Source organism: Populus euphratica, unplaced genomic scaffold (assembly GCF_000495115.2).
Source record: "Populus euphratica unplaced genomic scaffold, PopEup_1.0 scaffold5.1, whole genome shotgun sequence".
NCBI lineage: Eukaryota > Viridiplantae > Streptophyta > Magnoliopsida > Malpighiales > Salicaceae > Populus > Populus euphratica.
Genome location: NW_011499848.1, coordinates 3,199,620 through 3,224,262, shown reverse-complemented (window position 1 = coordinate 3,224,262; position 24,643 = coordinate 3,199,620). Strand labels below are relative to the sequence as shown.

The 24,643-nt window shown below is 30.6% G+C and overlaps 2 protein-coding genes across 7 annotated transcripts; both read right to left on the bottom strand.

The window, feature by feature from the left end:
• Positions 1 to 4,812: 4,812 nt before the first annotated feature.
• Positions 4,813 to 8,041, bottom strand: LOC105115534 (uncharacterized). Of its 6 annotated transcripts, none has more exons than XM_011012468.1 (5): positions 7,671 to 8,040; positions 7,173 to 7,279; positions 6,396 to 6,975; positions 5,354 to 5,495; positions 4,813 to 5,202 (listed from the first exon to the last, which is right to left on the bottom strand). In XM_011012468.1, the coding sequence occupies exons 3-5, from the start codon at positions 6,910 to 6,912 to the stop codon at positions 5,142 to 5,144; spliced, it is 720 nt and encodes a 239-aa protein (XP_011010770.1). In that variant the 5' UTR covers positions 6,913 to 6,975; positions 7,173 to 7,279; positions 7,671 to 8,040; the 3' UTR covers positions 4,813 to 5,141. The 6 variants fall into 6 exon arrangements, with proteins under 6 accessions (XP_011010770.1, XP_011010764.1, XP_011010787.1 ...); XM_011012462.1 differs by having other exon boundaries at positions 7,173 to 7,248; XM_011012485.1 differs by having other exon boundaries at positions 5,292 to 5,495; positions 6,396 to 7,248; positions 7,671 to 8,041.
• Positions 8,042 to 14,331: 6,290 nt separating this feature from the next.
• Positions 14,332 to 20,162, bottom strand: LOC105115525 (galactokinase-like). The gene is made up of 13 exons (XM_011012442.1): positions 19,886 to 20,162; positions 19,296 to 19,471; positions 19,162 to 19,208; positions 18,983 to 19,077; positions 18,803 to 18,885; positions 17,760 to 17,828; positions 17,264 to 17,449; positions 16,462 to 16,596; positions 16,174 to 16,308; positions 15,723 to 15,793; positions 15,140 to 15,217; positions 14,862 to 15,003; positions 14,332 to 14,691 (listed from the first exon to the last, which is right to left on the bottom strand). Exons 1-13 carry the CDS (start codon positions 20,046 to 20,048, stop codon positions 14,581 to 14,583), a joined length of 1,491 nt encoding a protein of 496 aa, XP_011010744.1. The 5' UTR covers positions 20,049 to 20,162; the 3' UTR covers positions 14,332 to 14,580.
• Positions 20,163 to 24,643: the final 4,481 nt, after the last annotated feature.

Below are 24,643 nucleotides of genomic sequence, written 5' to 3'. Positions count from 1 at the left end.
AACAAAAAAACTTGTTCACTGACGATAAAGAGCTGGACTCTTTTTATTTTACCATAAAATTAAAGTCAGTGGTGATGGCTCCCTGCTTGTTAAGAAACTGTAATCGTAGGATAATAGTTTTATATTTGCTTTAGAGTTATTTGTTGAAGTCTTCACAATATCATTTTAAATATAAATCATATATATAAATAGATAAAAGAAAAGGATAAATCCAAATCGTGCACGTGTGTCAGCCTGACTAGTAGATATTAATGAAACGACCATGGAATAGTGATTAATTAATATTTCGTGGTCTCATTTGTTTCGTGTCGCATTCTTAAGAGTAGATGACCATCTAACAGCAAAGTCGCTGGCTCCGAGTTAATAATTGGTGCAACACCTGGTCTTTTAGCATTTATCGCATGCCACATTAAGGAAAACCCTTTTAAAAAGCCAAAAAAAAAAATATCCCACCAACAATTTATAAATATACCACCCCACCGCCTGGCACTACTTGTGGGAAAATTCCAGCACCCTTTTCAATTGAAGTAGGAGATTGCCCTGGTACAGGGATATGCGTCCTATGTGGTATGCATCCATTTTCAGGTGGCCGGAGTTCGGATTCTCTATGCCATCATCATCTATTCTTCGGTGGCCGGAATTTGATTTCTCGTATTTCACAACAAGGTTGACTCTAGAGAGCTTGAGGTGGTTGGATTTTGCTATTGATGATGTGTTGTGGACCTTTGTTACGGTGCTGGAGTCCGTGGCTTTAACTGCTATGCTTTGCTACTTCTTTGTATTCTGTGGCTGCACTCTCTGAGGAGGATTAAGTAATCAGCCTGGTTCATCTCTCTGAATTCTTTTATTGCACGAATATACATGACTGGTAAGTTAGAGACGAAGTTTGAGAACTTGTAGATTTTTTTTATCTCAATCTTCTCATAGTTTCTAGTTACGTTGTCATAGTGGACTACAATTACTTCTTTTTTTGTGTTTTCTTTTATGGTCTGATGTTCATATGCTTGATTCAATTTGATTATCCATTCCCCAGCATCACTTGATCGCCATGTTAAAGTTGACTACTTTGTTTTTAATTGGACTCGATGATTGCTGACAAGCCCTAGTTTCTGTGAGTTTAGGCATGGGTTTTAGATTTATGTCTCATTAATTACCAGATTAAATCTCGCCTCACCTTATTCTTGTAAGCATGACAACAACCCAGGTGCCTCATGTGACAGGATGAAGTTTGGTTTCACCTTGATTCTTAGCACAATGACTCAAATTTAGGTGCTCGTAAGTTTACATGAAACAAAACTATTTGATTGGTTAGTGCAGTAAATCCCAACAGTATTCGAGAGTGGATTAATAAGAAATACTTATTCATGTTGGAATTGGAATTGGAATTGAGCATTGAACTCCTTCGAAATCCAAGCATCTGAGATCAATTGAAACAACACTGTTAGCACTAAGCATTTCAAATGTCTCCAGCTGCACAGGATTTGCTGCTATCCATGTTCTGTCCTTGCTTCGCTTCGAAACGCCATGGTGCCATGATTGATTTGAACAGCGGAAAGATAAAGAACAAAAAAAGAAAGAAAGAAAGTAGGAGAAACAATTACAATTTGAAATAATAAGTTGCCTCTTTTTCTGATTGCTAAGTTAAACGGGTCTTCACATTTGCTAATTCAGTATTAAGTGCTGTTATTTTTACTGGCGTGCAATGTCTGAAGCCATTTTTTTAATCCAAATATCCGATTTTATCAATCTAAAGGCTAATTCAGAGGTCCCGTGAAGTCATTAGAACCTGTTTTCTAGATCATAATCCACTATGAATGCATACTTTCAGTCTTGTTTATTGTTATTTTTATGATTTGATCTGCAAAACAAACTCGCATAGCTCATGTTCAGAAGTTATGGATTTCCTATTTTTATATATACATTTTGAATATTCTGAGTTTGTTTAATGATTATATTCTTTCTTATTTAAACCTTATTTTAATAGGATAAACCATTGAATAAAATTACAGAGTTGTTAGCTTTTCTCTGCAACTTTCGTCTTGTTTTTATTTTAAGGGTTTTTAACAATAAACATAAACTAGTTACTCATTACTCGAGTGTATATTAGAAAATAATATAAAATATATTTTAATATTTTATTTAATAATTTAAATTTATAGGTAAAATAATTTTTTAATATAATATTAGAGTTTTAATAATTAATCAGTTATAAATTTGAATCCTATTATTTTTATTTATTTAATAAAAATAAAATACAATGTAATATAAATCAGTACAATACAAGTTTTAAGTAAAAAAAATTAATTAAAAAATAAAATAAATTATATTTTAAAACATCATTTATCAACTTAAACTTCAAGTGATTATAGTCTTGCTTACTTGTTTTGATTAGGAAATCAAATGAAAACTATACAAACTGATGACTAGTTCAGAGAACTCCATTTATTCAACAAGCAACAAAAATTAAGCAGCGAGATCATTAATAATTATTTACTATCCAGATGAAGAAGCGGTAATTGAATAGAAATGTTATTTTTTTAATTTTAAAGAATAATATAAATTATATTTTAAAAATTTATTTGATAAATTAAATTATTAAGTATTGGGTTGAATTAATTATTTAATATGATATTAAAATTTTAAAGATTAAGAAGTCTAAAATTTAAATTTTACAATTTTTATTTATTTAATAAAAATTAAATATAAATTTATACAAGTTTTAAACCTTTAAAATTTTCACACAGTAAAATATATTATAAATTATATCTTAAAATTTCATCTAATATTTTAAATTATTTAATTAAATTAATTTTTTTGATATACGGTTGTCTTCCTCCTCATCTTCTTCTCCAAAGGTGTCCTCAACATCTTCGTTCCTTTTCCCTGGAAGAATGTCAATGATAAGTTCATTGAGATTGCCAGTTGTTAATAAAATACAATTCCACTCTCGTTACGTTAAAAAATCTTCAATCTGCAGTGAATAGAGAGATTAATATGACATTCCATTTAATCGCGTACGCTTATCTGTATATTTTTGCAGATATTATAGAGATTAATTTGCCTAAAACGTCGTCCTCAGCGTGATTTCATGTTTTTGGTCCTTTTCCTTCCGCCATTGTTAAGTGGCTTCGTTTGTCTTATAACTGATTTTGTGTTTTCGGTACAGTAAACTTATTAAAATATTTGATAATAAATTAAATTATATTTTGTGCCATGAAATTTATTAAAAAATTAAGTTTGAAATGCATTTTATGTGAAATATTTTATATATTTTCAATTAATATTTTTTATTAAACAGAAGTTCGCGAGTTAATTATAACCAGATAACATGTCGTGGCAGTTAATTAATTAAAACAACAATTTAAGTGATATTGTCTCTGCTTGAATAAGAAGAATAAAAGATTAATTAACATTAACATTATTATTAACAGAACATTAAAAGCTGTCGCCTAATCACACACTTGCAAAATATTATACAATTTTTTTTCAATTTTTATCTTTTAAAAAACTTATTTAAAAAAAAAAACATTTAATATTATGTTATTTTAAAAATTATATTTCAACCTTTTTTATAGATTATACACCAGACTCATGAATTTATTTTTTTAATTTAAACTTGTATGGATTTAGAGGGTTTTTTTTTAGGTGTTTGGAAATGTAGTTGTGATTATTTTTTAAAGTATTTTTATTTTAAAAAAAATTATTTTTAATATCAGCATATCAAAATGATATAAAAATATTAAAAATATATTAATTTTAAAAATTTTAATTTTTTTAACAAATACTTTTAAAATATAAAAATTACAAAACAAAAGTTCGGACCTTGTGCTCTAGGTCTTATTGTATTGATTCCCCAAGTGAACTTGCCGTGATTGCTTTAGGAGTTTAAGAATGTCGAGATGAAAATAGAAGGGGATTCGCGTTGGCGTTGTGAATTCGAGATTCCAATCCACGAACCAACTGCTGCTTACTCAGGTACTGGCTCGTTTTGAAATTTGGTTATTGCGGCGGAGTATTTTGAATTATTCTAAATTAAACGCGGCGATGGATGATCTATTATCGTCATTGGCCCGAATTCTTTTTTGGTTTTTTAACACGTGGTCCAAACTTGTTTGCATCGCAAGAGGTACAGTTTTTTTATTTTTACTTTTTTGTGCCTGGGCAGCGAAATTGCAAGAGCATCATTCCGAGCTAGTGCTATTGCCCAGCTTAGATCATTCCAGAGAGGCCATTTGTGGCACGCTTCTCGTAAAAACAAAGGAGACAGCTCATGGCCTGGAAAGATAAAGAAACAACTGGAGGCCATGAACTGTATACCACTTGCCCTTCAGAACATGGTCAAGATTTAGATGTCACGTCGATTAGATTTAGCGTGTTTGTTTCGGAGTTTTTTTTTATTTAAAATTTATTTTTTCTTCTGTTTTTGAATAGTCTTGTTGTTAATTTAAAAAAATTAAAATAAAAAAATATTTTAATATACTTATAAATAAAAAAATTAAAAAACAAATACCGTAATATCAAATATTATTATCATTTGGAAAATAAGAAAAGGTTGAATAAAGGATTTTTTTTTGAAAAACACAAGCTCAAAGCGTGGGCGTTACCTATAACTCGGTCATGAAAGAGTTTGATCTAAGAACATGAAAGTTGGAAAAAATGATGATAAAAAATACCTCAAAGTGGTTGGAGAATAAAAAAAAGGGTATTATTCAAACGTCGTTATGGTTCTATATTATATAATATTTTTAATTAAAAATATATTAAAATAATATCTTTAAAAAAAATTAACAAAAAAAATAAAAAATATTAATTAATCTAGCAAATCAGGTGGCAAACAAATCTCCCGTAGTTTCATTCTGGAGTCTTATACAGTAAGGAGGCAGCTTATCAGAACTGGCTCAGCCTATCAAAGGCAGAACTAAACTTCTTTGTCCCGATTATCCACAATAAACTTCAGTAATCTAACTCACCCCATTTCAAGCACTATACAAGCCGGGGATAACTTACCAGACAATCTTCGATTTTGGAGGGCTATTGATACAAAAAGTGCAAGTCATATGGCTTGCATGAGAACTGCAAGACTGGATAAATTTCTTTCACCAATACAAACTTGACTATGGTGACTGTCTCCTTTGCCATGCTCATCTCACAGCTCTTCTTGGATTTTTAGGAGGATCTGAACCAGCAACTGATTCTATGAAGCTGCAATGTATCAATAAAATAGAGAATTATTGTGCTAGACCATCACATAATATTAACACCCACATGACTAGAGCAGAATGCACATGTACTTGCAAAATAAAGGGTATGATATAACAGAAGATTAGTCCTGCTGTATCACACTGTGACATACTTTGGAGATCCAGACCCAGGTCCATTAGACTCGCTTGAAGATGGATTCCCAAAGTATTGAACTGAAATCAAACCATCGTCTGCTGCCTCTGACGACATAGGAGAACCCAGTGAGTTTGTAGATGTAGCTCTGGATGACATTCCTGCAAAATGAATAGCATGGCATTAAGAGCATAAGTTAGTAAAATGAATAAAAAAGTTTATAAAAAAAATGCCAACAGTGATTTCTGTCTGGGAATGACCACTTGCTAAAAATTATTAGGTATAATGTTCGATGAAACTTCCTCTCAAAAAATGAATTGCAATTTGCAATGGCAGCCAGGCAAAAGTATCATTTTACAACTGTTAAACATTATGAGAAGCACAGATAAAAGGGATCGTTAAAGACATGATAAACCAAGAAAAGAAGGATTGAGAGGAAAAAAGAGAGAGCCTGGGATTTAATCATCTTTTGCCAAAAGCCCCAAAAAATCATATACAAAAAATTAGAGGAAGCAGGAAAAAGAAAATGGATGGACATCACTAAAACATGATTCAAAGCCATTTTGAAAACTAGAACTCTTCTCACATATAGCTAAAATTATAAACTCTCGACAAGAATTTAAAATACCTGTTTCAGAATAAGACCAACAGTGTACTAGAATCAAAATTCAGAGTCTACCCACCTTTTCACAAATAAACATAAATTATAAACTCTCGACAAGAATTTAAAAAACCTGTTTCAGAATAAGACCAACAGTATACTAGAATCAAAATTCAGAAGTCTACCCACCTTTTCACAAATAAACACTCTTAAGAAAGAAACTATATGGAGCGAGCTATAGCAAAAAAAACATGTGCTGAAGATGGACAATAGGGGGGGGAAATGCAGGCTTTCCAGTTCAAAGAATTCAAAAGTATAGTTATGAATGATTGGGGAATTCAACCATAAGGCATGCATAAGTCCCCACCCACAAAACATTTGTATCCAAACCGTGGAATGACGCATAGGTTAAAAACCAAAGCAGCAATACTGTGAGAAAATCTTGCATGAGACTTATTACCTTGAAAGAGAATCACTAGGCAGAATAGAATGGTGAACACCATGGCAAATAGATTGCTATTTGATGATGCCTTTGTGGCTTTCACTTTCTTCAAGGCCTTCATTCGCTCAATCCTTGCACGCTTCAACATGGCTAGTTCAGAACTCTCCTTGATCAGCTTCTGGTCAGCAGCATCCAATGACGGACCTCGTGGAGGCCTGGGAGGCTTTTTATTGCTCGTCTTTTTACGCTTCTCCTCTACTATTTTCTTTTCTACTTGATCAACAGACATTTCTCCCTCCAACTTCGCATGGTCTGCAGAACCAACACCAGGATTTGACACATTTCCACACAAATTTACCCTCTCTTCACCATTGGCTTTCCCATCAGAAAATGCCCCACAAACCTTGACGAGCAGCGACTTTGTTGGTGTTTTTACTCCCAAACTTGCATCTTCATTTAAATCTTCTACGATATTTCTCACCCCACTTTCAAGATCAACCTCGAAATCTCTATCTCTTGGAGCTATATGGTCCATGTCCAATAAACAAAGCCAGTCCGATCTCTTTGTTTTCACCTCAGACTCCAAACAATTAAAGCCCTAAATAGATTCACAAGGCCAAGACCACTAAAAAGATATTGACCTATTATAGAAAATTGACCTATTTACACAATAAATTATAAAGCACGGCGAGCAATGGCAATAAAGATACCCAACTTCATCAAATAAACAAAACTTTCCGGTTACAACTGGCAAATGAAGACATGCGAAGTCTCCAACAATGGCAAACTACTTGCTTTTCACGCCAGTGTTGCCTTTTCACTGATAAAGTCTCAACCTTTATCTCCTTCTTCAGAAATCCAGAATGCCAATCTAAAAATTAATCACAAAAATTATCAAAACCCTGCATTTTGATTAATGAAATAAAAAATTAGCCATGTCCCAAATGCAGTAACGGACCAAAAACTAGAGCCTTCGCTTCAGTCCTCAAAGTCTGCATAATTTTTTTTTTAAAAAAAAGGGCAAAACAAATAACATGACATTAACATTCCTTCACAAAACAGACAAACAAACAAAAAAGCACCCATGTAACTAGCTTAAAACTTCATAGTAAACATAGAACCCATTAAGCGTGACAAATAAAGAAAGGAACAAGAAATTTTGAAGCAAAAATCAATTTCACAAAAACCAATCAATACATTGCAAATGATGGATCAAATGCACAAACTCAAACCACCCATCCATTTTTTTTCTTTTAATAAACCATGAAAAGAAGGGGATTGGATAAGAAATACCTTGAAGAGAAAGCGAGAAAACCCCAGATCCGATGCAGACAAAAGCAGTCAAAATGAGCTATATCTATTTATCTATCAATGTAAGAAGAAAAAAAAAGGAACAGGATATAATATACTAAATATGAAGAAAAGAGACAGGAAGAATGAGAAAGAAGCGAGATACAGGGAAAGGACACGAGGGGTTTCAGTTTTTTTTAGCCAAAAAAGATGCAAGGTAACAGGGAAGCTACTCCCACGATAACACTACTTGTAGTTGCTGAAACTTAAACTTTTGAGACTTGGATATTAAAAGGGGAGAGAAATTTGAAGAATTAATTGAATTTTCTTTCTTTTGAATCCGCTCCGCGTTAATGCACTAACTGACGGACTGCGTCACAAAAGGACAGCTTGGTCTACTTTCTTTGTAGCTTGTAAAACCCATGTGATGTCCTTGTCTTGGAAACTTCACCGACACTTGCCACCTGGTCCTAGTTTTGTTTTCATTCTCTTTCTTCATCACTTTATTTTTTCAAAAACATTAAATCTTATTTAATTATTTGCCTCGCATTTTAGTGTCACTAGTAGTATATTTTTTTATATTTTAAAAGTATATTTTTAGAAGATTAAAAAATATTTTTTTATTTTTATATTATTTTAATATATTTTAAAATAAAAATTACTTTAAAAAAATATTATAATAATACTCAATCAATCCTGAATTGATGATTTATGTGATATTGTGATCCAAATCAAAAAAATTTATCTTAAAAATAGTTTAGAAAATGATTATTAAAAAAATAATAAAAATTTAATAGAAAAGTTAAATCCTTGCTGATTTAATAATATAATTGAAAAAATAAAATAACAACAATAAATAAAAAAATATTTCCCTTAATAAAAGGAGGCTAACAAATAAAATTCATAATCTTGACATCAAATATGTCAATATTACATGTTTAATTATACATTTTAAATTATAAAATTGAGATAATTTGATTGAAAAAAAAATAATAAATTAAAATATTTAATATTGCAACTATAATTATTTACCCAAATACCTTTAATAAATTTTTTATTAAAATTAATTTGTAATAAAATTTCACACACAAATAAAATTTATTGAATAGAATAAAATGAAAAAAATAATACTATACAATGTTGTACATGTTAAGGATATTATAAAAAGATAAGCATTTTTTATTTAAAAAATAAATTGAATCTATGTAAAATGTAATAAAAAAATATTGATAAATCATATTAACCTATTCGAAAATTAAACACACTGGTGTAATTAAAAAAAATAACTATTATTTAGAAAATGATAAATAAGCAAAAAAAATCACATAAAAATGATATTAATTAAAATATAATCTTTAAAATTATTTTTAAAAAATACATGTAAAAAATATATTAATTAAAAAAATAATTTTTTTAAAATGAATGAAGTCAAGTACTGTTGGGTCTAGTAAGTCATGCCAAGCACTTGGCCTATCAATAAACAACCCTTATAGGAGCCTTTAGTTTTTTTAAAAAAATTTAATAGTACGAATAATATGTCATTCACCTTAATTTCTTAAAAAAACAAAATAGATGGTACAATACCAAGATCTTTTGAATTTTTAATTATTGTGGTGGCTAAAAAATCAAAATTTATGTTTTTTCACCTAAAAAACTATTTTCAACCTATTGTTGACGCAAAACACATAGAAAATATACCAGGAGATTTGTTAAATCAATGCATGGCCTCTAGACATAAGAAAAAAAAATAGACACTTCAAAAACCAAAATTAATCCGAAATCAAAAATATTTCCAAACTCATTTATGTTTTTATAAGCACTTTTGCATTAAAAAAAACACCAATTTTAAACTCCTCTTGTAATATAGAATTATTTGACATGAAAATTAATTATTTTGGTAGTTAGAATTGTCAATAATAATTATTTTCTCTTTTTACAATAGAATTTGGTGAGTCCCTCCCTTTTGAAATTAAAGAAGCTGCTTATGTAAAGGCTCAAAACAACGGGAAAGTAAAATTAAATTTTCAGACAAATTTAATAGCTGCTGCTTATTTTAATTTGTTTTCACTTTATCCTTTTTTTTTTAGTTAAATCAATGCATGGCCTCCAAACACAAAAAAAAAAAAAATAGACACTTTACAAACCAAAATTAATCAGAAACCAAAAATATTTCCAGACTTATATATGTTTTTTAAAGAACTCTTACATTACAAAAAACACTAGTTTTAAACTCCTCTTGTAATATAGAATTATTTAACATAAAAATTAATTATTTTGGTGGTTAAAATTGTCAATAATAATATTTTTTTCTTTTTACAATAGAATTCGATGAGTCCCTCGCTTTTGAAAATTAAAGGAGCTAGTTATGTAAAGGCTCAAAACGACGGGAGAGTAAAATTAAATTTTCAGACAAATTTAATAGCTGCCACTTATTTTAATTTGTTTTCATTTTATCCATTTGTTTTTCGATTCAACCCTCCTTCATGTAAAAATATGCAATTGAATACTAATTCAAGTTTAGAATAACTAAATTATATAAAAAATTAAAATTCAATAATCAAATTATAAATTCAAGGTGAATAATTATGTCGCTACAGTGAAAGCAAATGCTTTTTTGGTTTCTTTTAATACCATGCACATAGTTATCCAACTTAACATAGTTATCCAACTTAAAAAGGAGAGAATATAATATTTTTTTAGCCTGGAGTAAAATAATTTTTAAAATTTTATTACTTGTAACATTTTATTACTTGTAACATGTAAGGTTTTTTTCTTAATTATTTTAAGTAAAATATTAAATATGTTTTTTAAAAATTAACCAAAATCAATTAATGTAACCCAAAACCCGACTCCTTAACCAAATTAATTTCTATATCAAGTTTAATAACTATAATTCAGTAATTATTTTTGGTCATTTGAATTAAATCGTTTTTTAAAGACTATTTTTATACAAAAAGTATTGAATGATATTTTTTATATTTTTTTATAATCTTAATACCCCACTGTGAAAATTAAAAATAAAATTATAATATAGAAATATTATTTTAATATATTTTTAATTGTAATATAAATTTTGAATCATAAATTATAATTTTTGTTTATTTGTTTTTGTCGAGAAAAATTTCACACAACCAGTACAATTTTTCTATCTATAGTTTCCATGCAAGAGCAATCATATCTGTGACCACGGATTCGATTTCAAGTACGAGTCTAATAAAGTAAGAATTTCTAAAATAATAATTCATATTATCAATGCTTTAAAAAATAATGGAAATACCTTATTTTAGTACTAATAAAAAAAAAATACCACGGCATAGGGAATTCTATCACATACTCGTTATATTTAGATAACTCAACTCAATACTCATGCTTCTTGAAAAAAAATTAAAAATCAGGTCAATAGAGGAAAATAAATTTTTTTAACGAGGATCTTGAAATTAAACTTAGGTTCCTTCTCTTCCTATTTTTACTAGATATGCAGCATGGGGTGTGGGGCTTTGGACGAGTAATTTCTAAGAACAATTTTATTATAAATTAATTAAGGTAGGGCATTTTAATAAAAACGGTTGCATGTGTATATATGTGTGTGTTCTTTATCAACAAGTTTAGGTTTTTTACTGAGAATTGAGAGCATCTAGATAAAACTGTCCAGATGCAGTGAATATAGAGTCGAATTTATCAAGTTATTTACATAAAGTTTAATTTATCCAGGGATTAATTTTGTTTATATTTATAGTTTAATTTATCAAGAGATTAATTTTGTTTATATTCATTTTCTACATATCATTTACTTAAGTTTTGTCAAGCTTTAGGATTTTGACAGTGAAAAAAAAAAGTATATCAAGGTTAATTCATATCTGAAAGTTTAATTTTCAGTTAATCTAACATTAAAAATATAAAAAATCAACTCATGATTTAAGTCATTAAATAAAAATAATCTCGTAAGAAGTAAGTTAAAATAAATCATAAAATTATATTTTTAATCAATTCAATGTTAAATAATAAATTTATTAATAAAATAAACTAACAAGGAAAAGAAAAGAAAACCATGTTCAATCTTTTAAACTTACCGTTTAAATTATAAAACTAAAATAATAACATAAAAATAAATTAAAAAATTATATGAAACTTGATTCTTGATAAATCTAGTGTTGATGGATACAGTTCAAATTAAAAAAAAAAGAAGAAAAAAAAAAACAAAATATCATTTCTATGAATGGTGGTATGTAAGAACATGTATATTAAAATTCCCTTATTTTTTATTTTATTTTTTTGTTGATTGCTAGTATATAAAAAACTATCTCGAACCTTCTTTTGATTTTTTCTATCAGAGAAGACAACAAATAAACAACTACTGTAATAAGTTTGTATGAGTTATGTGGTGGTATTTGATGTCGTTTTCATTATGATAAATGTCTCATTAAAAAAAAAAATGACTACCATGCAGAAATTCATATCACTATTCACTATAATACTGGAATTACCACTCATCCTTGAAACAAAAAAAATCAATGATCTTATTATTAGGAGTAATATGATATTTTTTACATCGACATTAGTTATTATGAGATTAATAAATAATAATTTATTTGTTTATGTTTTAAATGTAAAGACAACATTACCTTTAAAACCAGATTTTTCTAAAAGGTTGATTAAGAACAATTTAGTATCAGTATTTTTATTTTTATTTTTTGCATGCATAGTATAAAAATTATATTGTCCATACAAGCAAAATCTATTTTAAAATATGATATGAGATAATCCATTCTTTTTATATTTTGAAAGCACAATATGAAAATTATATTACCCTTAAAAGTAAATTTCGTCAAGCTCACACCCCTAGGTTTTTCTTTACTTTTCAATTGATTTTTTCAGTTTTTAACAAGTTTACTGGAGATGTTTTTGGATAAATATAAATATTATTTTAAAAACATTATTAGCATAAACAATACATATGCAAACATGCAGACAACGCGCGTGGAGTGTTTCATTTTCATACACAGTCTTTTGAGGACAGCATTGAAAGTGTCATGCCCTGCCTTTTCTTTGTACATAAGTGTACCCAAGAAAAAATGGTTGGGCATTGAAGGCCTTTTCATTTTCTTATATCTTTTTTTTTTAAAAAATTCTATTTGCTAAGATATCTCTGTATTATTTTTTATTTTGTTATTTTATATTTTGTTATTCTATTTAATTTTTATTATTTTAATGGCTATTTATTTTATTTTTTATTGATTTTTTTCTTCAATTCCATTCTTTATTATTTCGTTTCATTTAGTGTTTCCATTAAATTTGATATTTAATTTTTTGATTGCTACTTGTTTGAATTTTTATTCTTTCTAATTAGATTTTTTTTTTAATTTTATCAATTGATATTTAATTTTAAATTATTTTTTAATCAAATTTAATTTTTATTTTTTTATTGCAACATTTTTCTTTTTGTACATAATTCATGTTATGTAATTAATTGAAAACTTTCGTTGTTTTGTAGGCAGGGAGCTCTCGTGGACACTCCCATCTAGAAATCAAAGTTTGTTTCAAATAATTGAAGATATTTGATATGTAGAATAGCAAGAGGGGCATGATTCCCAGGTCCTACCACATGGGATTTATTCATGCATCCGTCCATCTTTTGATAGAGCTAAAAAGGATAGGCTTGTGAAAGTGCCAGAAGGAAGGCCCAAGATGCTGCCGAGTTTAATCAGCACTGTATCATGTAAGTTCAAATTTAATCCTCCTCGTATAGAATTGAAAGCTATTTTTATTGTCATTAAAACACGTGGTTCATACTAAATCAAGATTAAATCGGATCCTATGGTGTCATAAATATCTGCCTTCCTGAATGTTCACATCAATGGAGGCCCTCTGCCCCTCCCCCGACAATATTAGGTACTTAGGTTAGGTTCGAGACAGAAACAAGTGTACTTGGATTTTCCAAATCCTCAATGGCCCATTAAAAGATATGTAAGGCGGGCCTATCCCACTAGTCCTACAGCCCATCATGGCACGACACATTTTACTTTGATTTGATTGATACCATTCAAACTAATATTAAGCAAATGATTTTACATTTTTAAAATATTTCTTTTATTTTTTATTTCAAATAAAATTTTTTAGTGTTTTTAGATTTTTTTTTGATATGTTAATATAAAAAATATTATTTAAACATATTTCTAAATGAAAAAGACAATGATCTCTACTGTATTTCTAAATACCCCATTAAAAAACATGAAATTATATTTTATATTTTATTTAAAATTAATTTTGTATGTTTTTAAATCATTTTGATTTATTAATATTAAAAATAACTTTTAAAAAATATCATTTTAATATATTTCAAAACAAAAATTATTTTAAAAAAACACTACTGCACTTCTGGATACCCTTGAAAACATGATATACTTACTAGTTTCGATATTATTAAAAATATTGTGTCATTTTGTGCTTTTCATTTTGCCAGTGTTATAATGGAAGTCTTGATTTTGACATACATTAAAAAAATTGTTATCGATTGAATCCATCCATGGTCTCGAATCATTTGAAATAACTGGATGCAAAATAAAACCAGTATTTATCACATTTAATAATATTAAACTAACATATCCTCTCGAAAAAGATATATAATATGTGATAGATGATGTGAATAAATCGAAGATAACGCACATCACAAATAATCATGGTCCCTTAAAAATGATTATGGGTAGTAAATTCATAAATACAGTGAAATTTTAAAAATATCAGGTAACCAGATTTGATTACATTTATAAATAATATATTTGAAATAAATCTAAACGACTGTTATCACTTAATTTTATTCATTTGATTAGATAAGTCATTTGTCTAGACATAAATAAAGCTATAGACAAAATGAACTACAGACGTTTATTCCAGAAAGCAAGCAAGTGGACAGGCATTAGAACCTGAAAATAGCAGCACCACTTGAAGGCTTTGAAGCAAAAACATAGAGTCCAAGATCATTCTTGCTGATCACTCCCCTGTCAATTCTTGATTGGTAGAACTTTTCCTGTTGACAACACGGGGGGGTGGGGGGGGGGGGGGTCCAACATTTGATGAGAAGGGATTTTCCACTAGAATAATGTCAAAATACCTTCAAATTGAGAGCGGGGGGGGGTTGCTTGTTAAAGTCCAACATTTGACGAGAAGGGATTTTCCACTAGAATAATGTCAAAATACCTTCAAATTGAGAATGAACTGAGGGACGATAGGTTCTTTCACCAAAGCAACCGCACAGCCACCCCATCCAGCTCCTGTGAGTCTTGCCCCCAAAGCATCACTATCCCGGCAAATTTTTACAAGTTCTTCCAACTCTGGGCAGCTAGATACCAGCAACAGAAGAAACAAGTACAATCAGCAAAACAAAAGGCAGCAGCCATGCAAGGTTTATGATAACGACAGTCCCTCAGTGTCAATGGATTTAAAACTTCTTGAAAATATGCTCAGAGCATTTGTACCTGCATTCATATAGAACGCTGCAACTGTAGTGACTCTCGTTCATAAGCTCACCCAGCTTTTTTAGCTTGTCCTCGTCACTGCAAAACAATGCATTGGAAAATAATACTTCAAAGGTTGGATGTAGTTCCTTCCCAAACAGCTTCCTCACTTGTAACTTTTTAAATAAAAGGAAATACAATTACTAAATTGCTTTCCCAAAACCCCAACGCAAAAAGGTTCAAAAGCATGTTTAATGAAAATAAACATGACCTGAGCACCAAAGTGCATAAAGTAAAACACATAAGATGGATAAACAAAGCCAGCAGGTGAAAGATATGCCGTCAGTAATCTTTCAAAGAGACAGAAAAAGAGATAAAAACAAATAAAGGTATGTTCAATTATTTTCAGTTCTAATGTTTAAGTTGACTGACAAGCCCCAGACATCTTAAACAAAACTGATTTTTTTTAACATATTCAAAAAGTCACATGCCTCAGTTATGTGAGAAACTACGTTCATATAATAAAAAATCATACATGATTTCACATAAAAGTTTCATTGGAAATACACAAGCATTCTCTTAATGTAATAAATTCAGCGAGCACCTTAAATCTGAAGACACCGCGTCCTTGAAAGCATGGACTCGCTTGGCTTCAGAATATACATGAGCAGCCCTCTGGAAAACAACACAAAGACTTACTAAACAATGAATAAAAAGGGACTAAGAAGTGGCATAAAAAATAATAACTGGTGATATATGCGTTGTTGCAAATAAAGAGTACAAAAAAGATTGCTGTTTGAACATTACCAGACTTGGAGCACAGAGTTTAAATATTAAAATAAGTTACTATAAAAATGATATATTGCAACATGGCATATATATTGAGATGACATGCAGAGAATTATAACCTATTTTCTGGGAAAAAAAAACAGGAAATGCAACAATAGAAGACAAGGGCAAGAAGGGTCCATTAATCTTGCATCATAACCCAGCTACAGTAATAGGCTGTAAGCCACATGAGTGCAGAAAACATGGCCATGAGTAGGTAATAGTACCTGATGCAACTTGTAGTGCTCGGCGGCTTTTAGCACATCTAAAGAAGATGGGGAGTTTTTGAAGATTGATCGAAGACTTTCCCCAGTAATTTCCTCAATTTCTTCAGCTGTGTATGGTTTCTCTTTCAAAAATTCCTGCAGCAAAGATAATATTGATAGCTGGTACGCTAGTGGCAGAACAATTATTTGGAACATATATGCTCGTTCCAAAACAGAATCATGATCATGATCCATCTAATATCATTTAAGTAAAAGAAACAGTACAGTGTAGCAATTAGCAATAGATACCTTAACAGCAATGACAGGATCAGAAGAACCACGACTGTTAGCAAATGATACACACAATCCCTCGACATCAGAAAGAGTCTTGACATTTGATATTGCATCTTGTTGTTTCATTCCCAACTTTATTCCAAGTACGATCTGAAAGGATATTCCAAAATCATCAATATGAGTGATAGCGCCTCCAATTGAAGAAAACTTGTCAGGATATAGACTGGTAGCTTGTAAGCCAATCAATTTTCTTTTTTTCTTTAAGAAAGATACCAAGCAGCAGGGTGGAGAACGGGAGATTGTTTCCCCTTTCCACAGTTCTATTTTTTTCCCCAAAAACTGTAATGACAGTTTCATCGAAGATTCTGATACTAAAACTGCAAATTCGCACTTTCAAGTTTGCTTGAAGATGATTGTTATGTTTTAAGATTGGATGCAAGACCAAGGAATGGCGGAAATCAAAATGACTACCCCCTCTGGACCATAAAATGTTCCGCCCTTTTAGTTTTTATTGACCCAAAATGTTAGTCCATACCAAAAATTCAACGAACTATTGGATCTTAGTAGCACATCATATCCCTCAACATGTCAACTATTACATCCCATTAAAGGGTGCACATCTTTTACAGTTAGTTGCAAACTTGACATTGTGGAACACTTGACCACATGTTAAATGATCGCCTAAAACAATGTGCAAACCTCAAGATGGACTATTATTATCAGCCAGAGGGAGCACGAGAATAAAAGAAGTTGGAGGCATATTTAGGAACAAGAAAAAGGCAAAATCATTCTGTGCTCAAGGGAAAATAATGCTTACAGATGCGAGTCGACATTCAACAACTCTGTTATTGTAATTTGTAGCAGCAGTGACTGCCTTCTGAGATTCTGCCAAAGAATGCGCAAGCACAAATGTTCCACCAGCAGGAAGTTGCACATCAGTTGCCTGAATGGGGTTGAAATCAATAAGCTCTGCAAATCCAGTTTTGGCCATGACAGAGATTGCCTGCCAAGTAAAACAAGACATCTTATGCTCAGTGTCCCTTAAAGTCAGTTTCCTAGCTTTGTTTGGACCTGCTTCACTCTCAATTGATTCAAGCATGTTCTGTTCTAAAGCAATAATAGATTAAATGTTCTGATATCATAATGTGGTTGCATCCCAAACAACAAAATAACAAACAAAACAATGCAAGAACTGATGCTGGGTTTGTCCATGACCGGAAGCAACAATAGTCTCAGTAGGAGGCATTTCCAATATTCTTTCGAGTGCATTGTTACAGAAATTAATCAAGCTCGCTCATGATATGGAGTATAACCTGGTCCATTCCCCCAGATTGTGTTCCAATGTGCCTTTCACACTCACATGTCAGTTGGGCAATTTCTTTCTGTTAAAGAGAGAAACATAGTTAGAAAATGGGAGAACAGTAAAGTAAGTGGATAGATATAATTATATATCAACATGAAACGCATTATGTTAGTTTTCCATCGAGTAGAGCATATGTTAAAAAAAAAAAGATATGAAATAGCTTGGGTATAATTGAAGAGTGAAATTTGAGCTCTTATGAACCTAAGTTGAAAGGCCCACCCAATCCTCAACACACAAACAATTACAATCCAGAAGCACATCAAGGCCAGAATTTTCAGGATAATTTCATTTTACCTGGCACAGACTGGTTGGCAAGAAAAATAACACATGGAGATTTCATAAGAAACTTGTGTAACTAATGAGTGGAATTTGTGTTCTCATGAACTGACAGCGTACCCATTTTCAACACAAAAAACAACAGCATATAAACAATCTACATGGACAGTAAGGCCAGAATTGTTAGTCTAATTTTATTTGCCAGGCATGACCTGGTTGGCAAGAAAAAATAACAATGAAGATTCATTATAGACATGCATAAACAGTTAAACAACATGTTGATATCCCATGACCAAAAAAAACCAAAGATGTCGAGGAAATATATAAAAGTAAATGATATGAAGCACATTGTAACCAGAATCAGAGTGTTATGAGCACAGTGGCATAGAAGTTATTCAATCTCATTGCAGCAGTCTATGTTCCAATACACGTATCAGAAATACAAGCACGTTAGTTTTTTTCAATAACATTCGGCTATGTAGTAGGGTAGAAACGTATCCATCTCTTCTACGAAATAAGAGTATAAATAATACATGAGAAGTCTAAAAGAGCAACAGAATTCAAAACTTTGACTTCATAGCAAGGTGTTTTGAATGCCTAAAACTGCAGAAGAGCTTTCTAGCTGTAGCTGTAAGATTAAACCATGCCCTCACAACAACTTAGAGATGCTGAGGTATTATAATCTTCATAATTTTGGTGAAAGAAATGTAGTATCACCTTTGGAAAATTCACATCAAAAGCAGCCATAATAGCAATCGTAGCAGAACAAACAAAGGCAGCAGAGCTTGACAAACCAGAACCTGTTTTAAGAAACTCAACTTAGCATTCTCTTATAATGAGCAACCAATGTTACATCATTAGCAATAGCTAACGAAAACTAACTTTAAATTAATTTACCTGTTGGAACTGTTCCATCAACAATAACATCAAGTCCAACCGGCTCACCCACATTCACTCCTTTTGATTTTGCAAATTCATAATAACCCTTATACCTGGAAACCCACAAAAAATAAAAAGGGGGAAAAGATTTACAAATCACAGCACTAAGCAATTAAAATACTTGTTCCATTTCTTACCCGCAAATGAAATAATGACCCCATCTATGATTCTTCAAGTCAATTGCCTGCAAATTATATAGAATCCAACAATAAATCCAACGAGCAAAACAATCAATACATTACTATTAAAGAATTTGTACATTGGTTCTGACCTGGTTAGGATCAGCAGGATAATCACACTGCGTATATTTGTCATTAATGTTGGCGATTCGAAGGACTTTTTCTGCATTATTTTTACGGATTGCTATAATAGTATCTTGCCTTATTGCCATTGGCAACACTGAGTAGCCTTCATAATCAATATGTTCTCCAATCAAATTCACTCTCCCTGCAAAAATACGATAAAAAAATTAAAATAATACTAACAAATTTTTTTAAAAAGCGTGTACGTTATTTTATTTCTGTCATTCCTATATATATATTTAAAAAAAAAACAGAACAAAAAAAATCAACTTAAATTAATAAAACAAACCCGATTTTTCAAATTTAACCTTCTCTCTTTCCTGTTCATTCGTTTTCTAGCGAATCAAACAGATGATAAATTATGTCGAGAGAAAGTGTGAGATGTTTGAGCGGAAGAAACTGGTTCCATTCAGTAAAATACGTGCACGTATTATTAACGAAACCCTATCAATATCAACCTTTTTTCTTCAAAACAAAAAATTGATTTTCTTTCGTTTTCTCGGGAACCAAACAGAGGACTGATGAGAGAGGGAGGGAGGGAGGGAAGGATATTTGGAACCTGGAGAACGAGCAAAGACATCAGGGGGGTGACCAAAAACTTGAAGAAACTTGGATTTCAAGTGATCAAAACGAATTTTAGCTTCTTCAAGCTCAGATCCGTCGCCGTAAACAGCCTCTAACGATGAGTAACATGGAACCGGCGTTTCTTCATGTTTCGCCATTTAACTGATAGCTTTTAATTTGATTATCAAGTCAAATAGAAGCTTCTCTTATATACTTGATGATATTAGATCAGAAGATAATGATTATGGTTTCTTTTTTCCGTTCGTGTCTTATCTAGTCCCGTGCTATTTTAATTTTATCAAATCAAAAGAAATCTAATTTTAATTAAAAAAAAAACTGTTAATTTAATTTGAATATTTATTTTTTTTACTTTCAAGTAAGACTTAACTACAAGAATTTATATGTCGTTACAAAATCATTTTTGAATTAAAATCTAAATAAATTTTTTATATCCACATTATTCAAAACCGAATTAAAGCATTTATAAGAAATTAGAGAGAAACCCCGTTAAATAACCGGTCTAACCTCCAAGGACAAGAGATTGTTTTTAACTCGTTATCCATATATCTCTTTTCTTTCTGATTTAATTTGATGCGATGAAGATTTGTTTTTGATTTGGTGAAATTAATGTTGACAGAGTGAGTGAGCACTCATTGATATATTAACTAATTAATTGCCAGTTATTATGACAGCTAATCGCCAAAAAGCTTAAGATGGAAGAATCTGATTTAATGGGTATTTTTTAAATTATTTTTATTAAAAAATATATATATATATCTAAGAAAATATTTTTTATTTTTTAAAAAATTATTTTTATATTATAATATTAAAATAACCTGAAAATATTAAAAATATTAATTAAAAATATATATTTTTAGATTATATCTTTTTTAAACATTTTGAGGAGAGAAATAATAACTATACAAGTCTACATCACCGCGTTATCCATTTGTCATTTTCTCTTCTCGAGGGAACGTTATGCTAAGAAGCAAAATTTTGATAATCACATTTGAAGAAAAAAAGGTGGACATCATCAACCAATCGATGAGTTTCTTTCCTTTCTTCAGATTCTCTCTCCACCATTAATTACTACGTGGAACGAAACCCGTGAGGAAGCATATTTTGAGGTGACATGATTCTTTAATGATTGTCTTTTAAAATGATTGTTTTTTAAATATTTTTATAAAATATTTTTTAATATTTTTATATTAAATAATATTAAATAATTTTTTTTTTTTAAATATAGTTTTAACTAGATGTAGATGCAAATCACACGGCTACCACTTCTATGCTGCCATCATAATTCAAAACCCATCATTATTCTCCTCCATGAAATCAAAGGGAGCTTTTTTCGTTTTTCTCGCCACGATTTGGCAGGCATGTTACCCAAGATAGCAATCAAGCTAGGTCCGCAGGCAAGTTCAATGTATGATTTAAAGGTTCAGTGGGTTTTTTGGAGTATGGTTTGAACTTTTAAGTGTCCTTCAAAGTTCAAACCATTGCTCAAAGCGACAGATTTCCCATGTCCTTTCTCGAGATCCCCGTGTTCTGCTTCCTGGGCTCTCCCTCCAGAGTCCAGACTCGCTTTTCTGCCCGTCTTTTCTTATCAAGATCGGACCTTGTTAAACCATCAAGATTCCCAGATGAGGTTAGACAACCAAACGCAATAGCAAAACTATGGTATATTGTTGACCCAGAAATAATTATGATAACAAAAACATTTATCGAGTTTAGGACTCAAGGCAACATTATTAGTTTTCCATGCACTCCTCCGCAATGGCACATACAGCCTTAAAAAGCATCCCATCCAGCTCCAAATTACAACAGCAGAGACCCCGGTTGATCTTAAATTTTCAAGGGAGAGGCTTTGAGCCAAAGCAAACGTGTATGAATAACCTGAACTCGGTCGCTGCATTACACATTAGCTTTGATTTGCAGGAAGTCACGCAGTGATACTTGCCCAGCATATATACCAGCCGTGAAACATATCCGTCATTTCTCCCGCTGCACGTAACACATGCAATATCCTTTGAATTAAGCACAATGCACGCGTCACTGTCATCACAATAAGGAGTGCGAGGTGGCTGTCCTTGCCTTTAAGATTCTGTTGATCATATTTGAGTCCTTTCCTTGAAGATTCTGTTGGTCATATTCGAGATGCTAATCTTCAAATAACCTGCAATAAATATGGGTCACTGTACCATTTCAAACTAAAAGAACTAAGAAAAAGGCTGTATAAAGTATGGAAACTGGAAAAAATTCACCATGGTAATACGTCTTATAAAAAGAAAGAAAGAAACAAGGACCATCCTTTACTGAATTCTACAAAATTCCCCTGTCAATCTTGTTTTACAAAGCACTAACTGATTTCCTCTGTTTTTTCCCCAGATGAGGGTAGTATTCGTGAAAAAATGGTAACCCCACACCTGGCCTTTGGCATTCGGGTTGGGAGTTAATGCACCTCTGAGGAAATACAAGGCATTAGAAGATAACAACACGCGCTGGCGGCACGCTCATACACAATCATAGTACATGACAAGTAAACTAGAGGCATCTTTTAAAGTGTCTGCTGATGTTGAGCAGCTTTTCTGCGCCGAGAGAATGGATGAGCGGATTTTCTTTCCACCTCCAACATGAGGAAGCATAGCTTCATTTTGTCTCTAGCGTTCATGGCAACAAGAGTTTGCAGAGTGCTTTTTAGGAATCGTATCCTTCCCTTCATTAGTGGATATTGGCCATTGTGTCTTTATTTCTATTAGTTATGAATTTCCAAATGCGCTCAGAATTTGGACTAAGAGGGTGTTGGATATTGCAGTTGTTGTTGTTGTGATTATAGTTTGAAAAAAAATTATTTTATAAAAAATATTTTTAGTTGAGGTTGGTTTGAAAAAATAAATATTTGATTAAAATTATGATTAAAATTGAAATTGAATAAAAAATAGTTTAATGTGTTTAGTTAAGAATATTTTTGAAATTGAGGTTATAAAATAATTTTAAAAAATATATATTTGATAATTTTTAATTCAAATATTATAAATTTAAGTATTGTTATTATATCATAAAATAAATAATATTTTATATAAAATATTTTTTATTATTTCATTAAACTATCCACAATTCCAATATATATAAAATATATCCGATAAGAACTACAGTTTTCATAAATTTTTTAAAAGCGCAATAATATCAGGTAAAATATAATCAAGAACAAAATTGAAATTGCGATCAAATTCTGTAAATACAGCGTTATCAAGCGATTTCCGCCTAATTTATGTAGTCAATGAATAATGTTTAACACTAGTTTTTTGAATAAAATATAATTAAAAATAAAAAATATTTTTTTTATTTTGTTTGGTCGGACCAGTGCAATATATTTTTAGCTTTGATAAACCTAGTCGACCTGAGTTTTATATCTAATTGGATGAAAATTAATTTAATTAAAATTAATCAATTAAACAGGTTAATTTATGAAGCAATTAAAATAAGAATAAAACTTAATTTAATTTTAAAAAAATTAAATCAAAACTTTATATTTTAAATTAATTTGAGTTAATTCATCAAACTTTAATGTTGGGTTATAACTATAATAACAAGTTATGTAACTTTTGCATTAATTTTTTTAATTAAAAATCATGTTTACATGGCATTATAAATAAAATCATGTTTATATTAAATATTATTGTTTATGCTAAATATGACACAATGATAAAGATTTGTTATTAATTTACGATGTAGAATTATTTCTATTTTTTGGATATAATTATTTTATAAAATAATGGTATAAGTAATAAATACAAATAAATCTTGCTTATAATAATTAAAAAAAACTAAGTATTTCAGACTTCCATGTGTTGGTTCAAGCACTCAACAACAAAAACATTGTATTGCATTAATTTTTAAATATAAAATTTACTATTCATCAATTTTCTCAGCACAAGAAGCAGTTTTTTGTTGTTTCTTGTAACTTGGAATTGTATCATAGTTAATGGTAGGATCTATTATTGAAAAATTATAATACAAGTATAATCAAATAATAAAAATTATAATTATAGATAAACCTCATCCACAACCATAATACCAAACAGCCACAAATTTCTAAAATTTGTAGCCCATAGTGAGATCACCTGCCAAATCATACGTGGTTTTTATTCTGGAGAATTCTTTTTGGTTGATTTTCTTAAACCAAGGCTCGTTCTTCTTTTCTTCCCTTGTCTTTCACATAACAAAATTAACTTTTCCAACCATAACTTCAGCAGGATGAGGTGCAAGCCCAGATTAAGGGCGTGGACCTGAGTTCATGAAGTCGGTGGAATTGCTTTGGAAGGAGACATCTTACATTGTGGCCATCAATTCTATGCTGCCAACTCACCACAATGGGAAAAAACCCCAACGCTAATTATCCATGTTTTTTGTCTTCTTGCCATCCATTACCCGAATCAAGAACATCTTTATGTCTTAAACGAAGGCATGTTTAATCTTAAATTCCTAAACAAAATAGTTAATGTCAAATAAGCTGATGTTAAGACGACGAGTAAAGAAATACACACACACACTACAAAATAAATTCTTCTACGTCTGGTTTGAACTTTGCTGTCGCACACAACTCGAAAACAGCGAGAACACAATTCAGCTATTGCCCATGTAGCTATAATCAGTGCATGTTCTTTGATCTAGCTGTTGGATGGGTTGCCAAATTATATAAAACCATAAAGGTCCCGATCAGATTGGCCACCCTCTATCCTCAGGGTCTGTC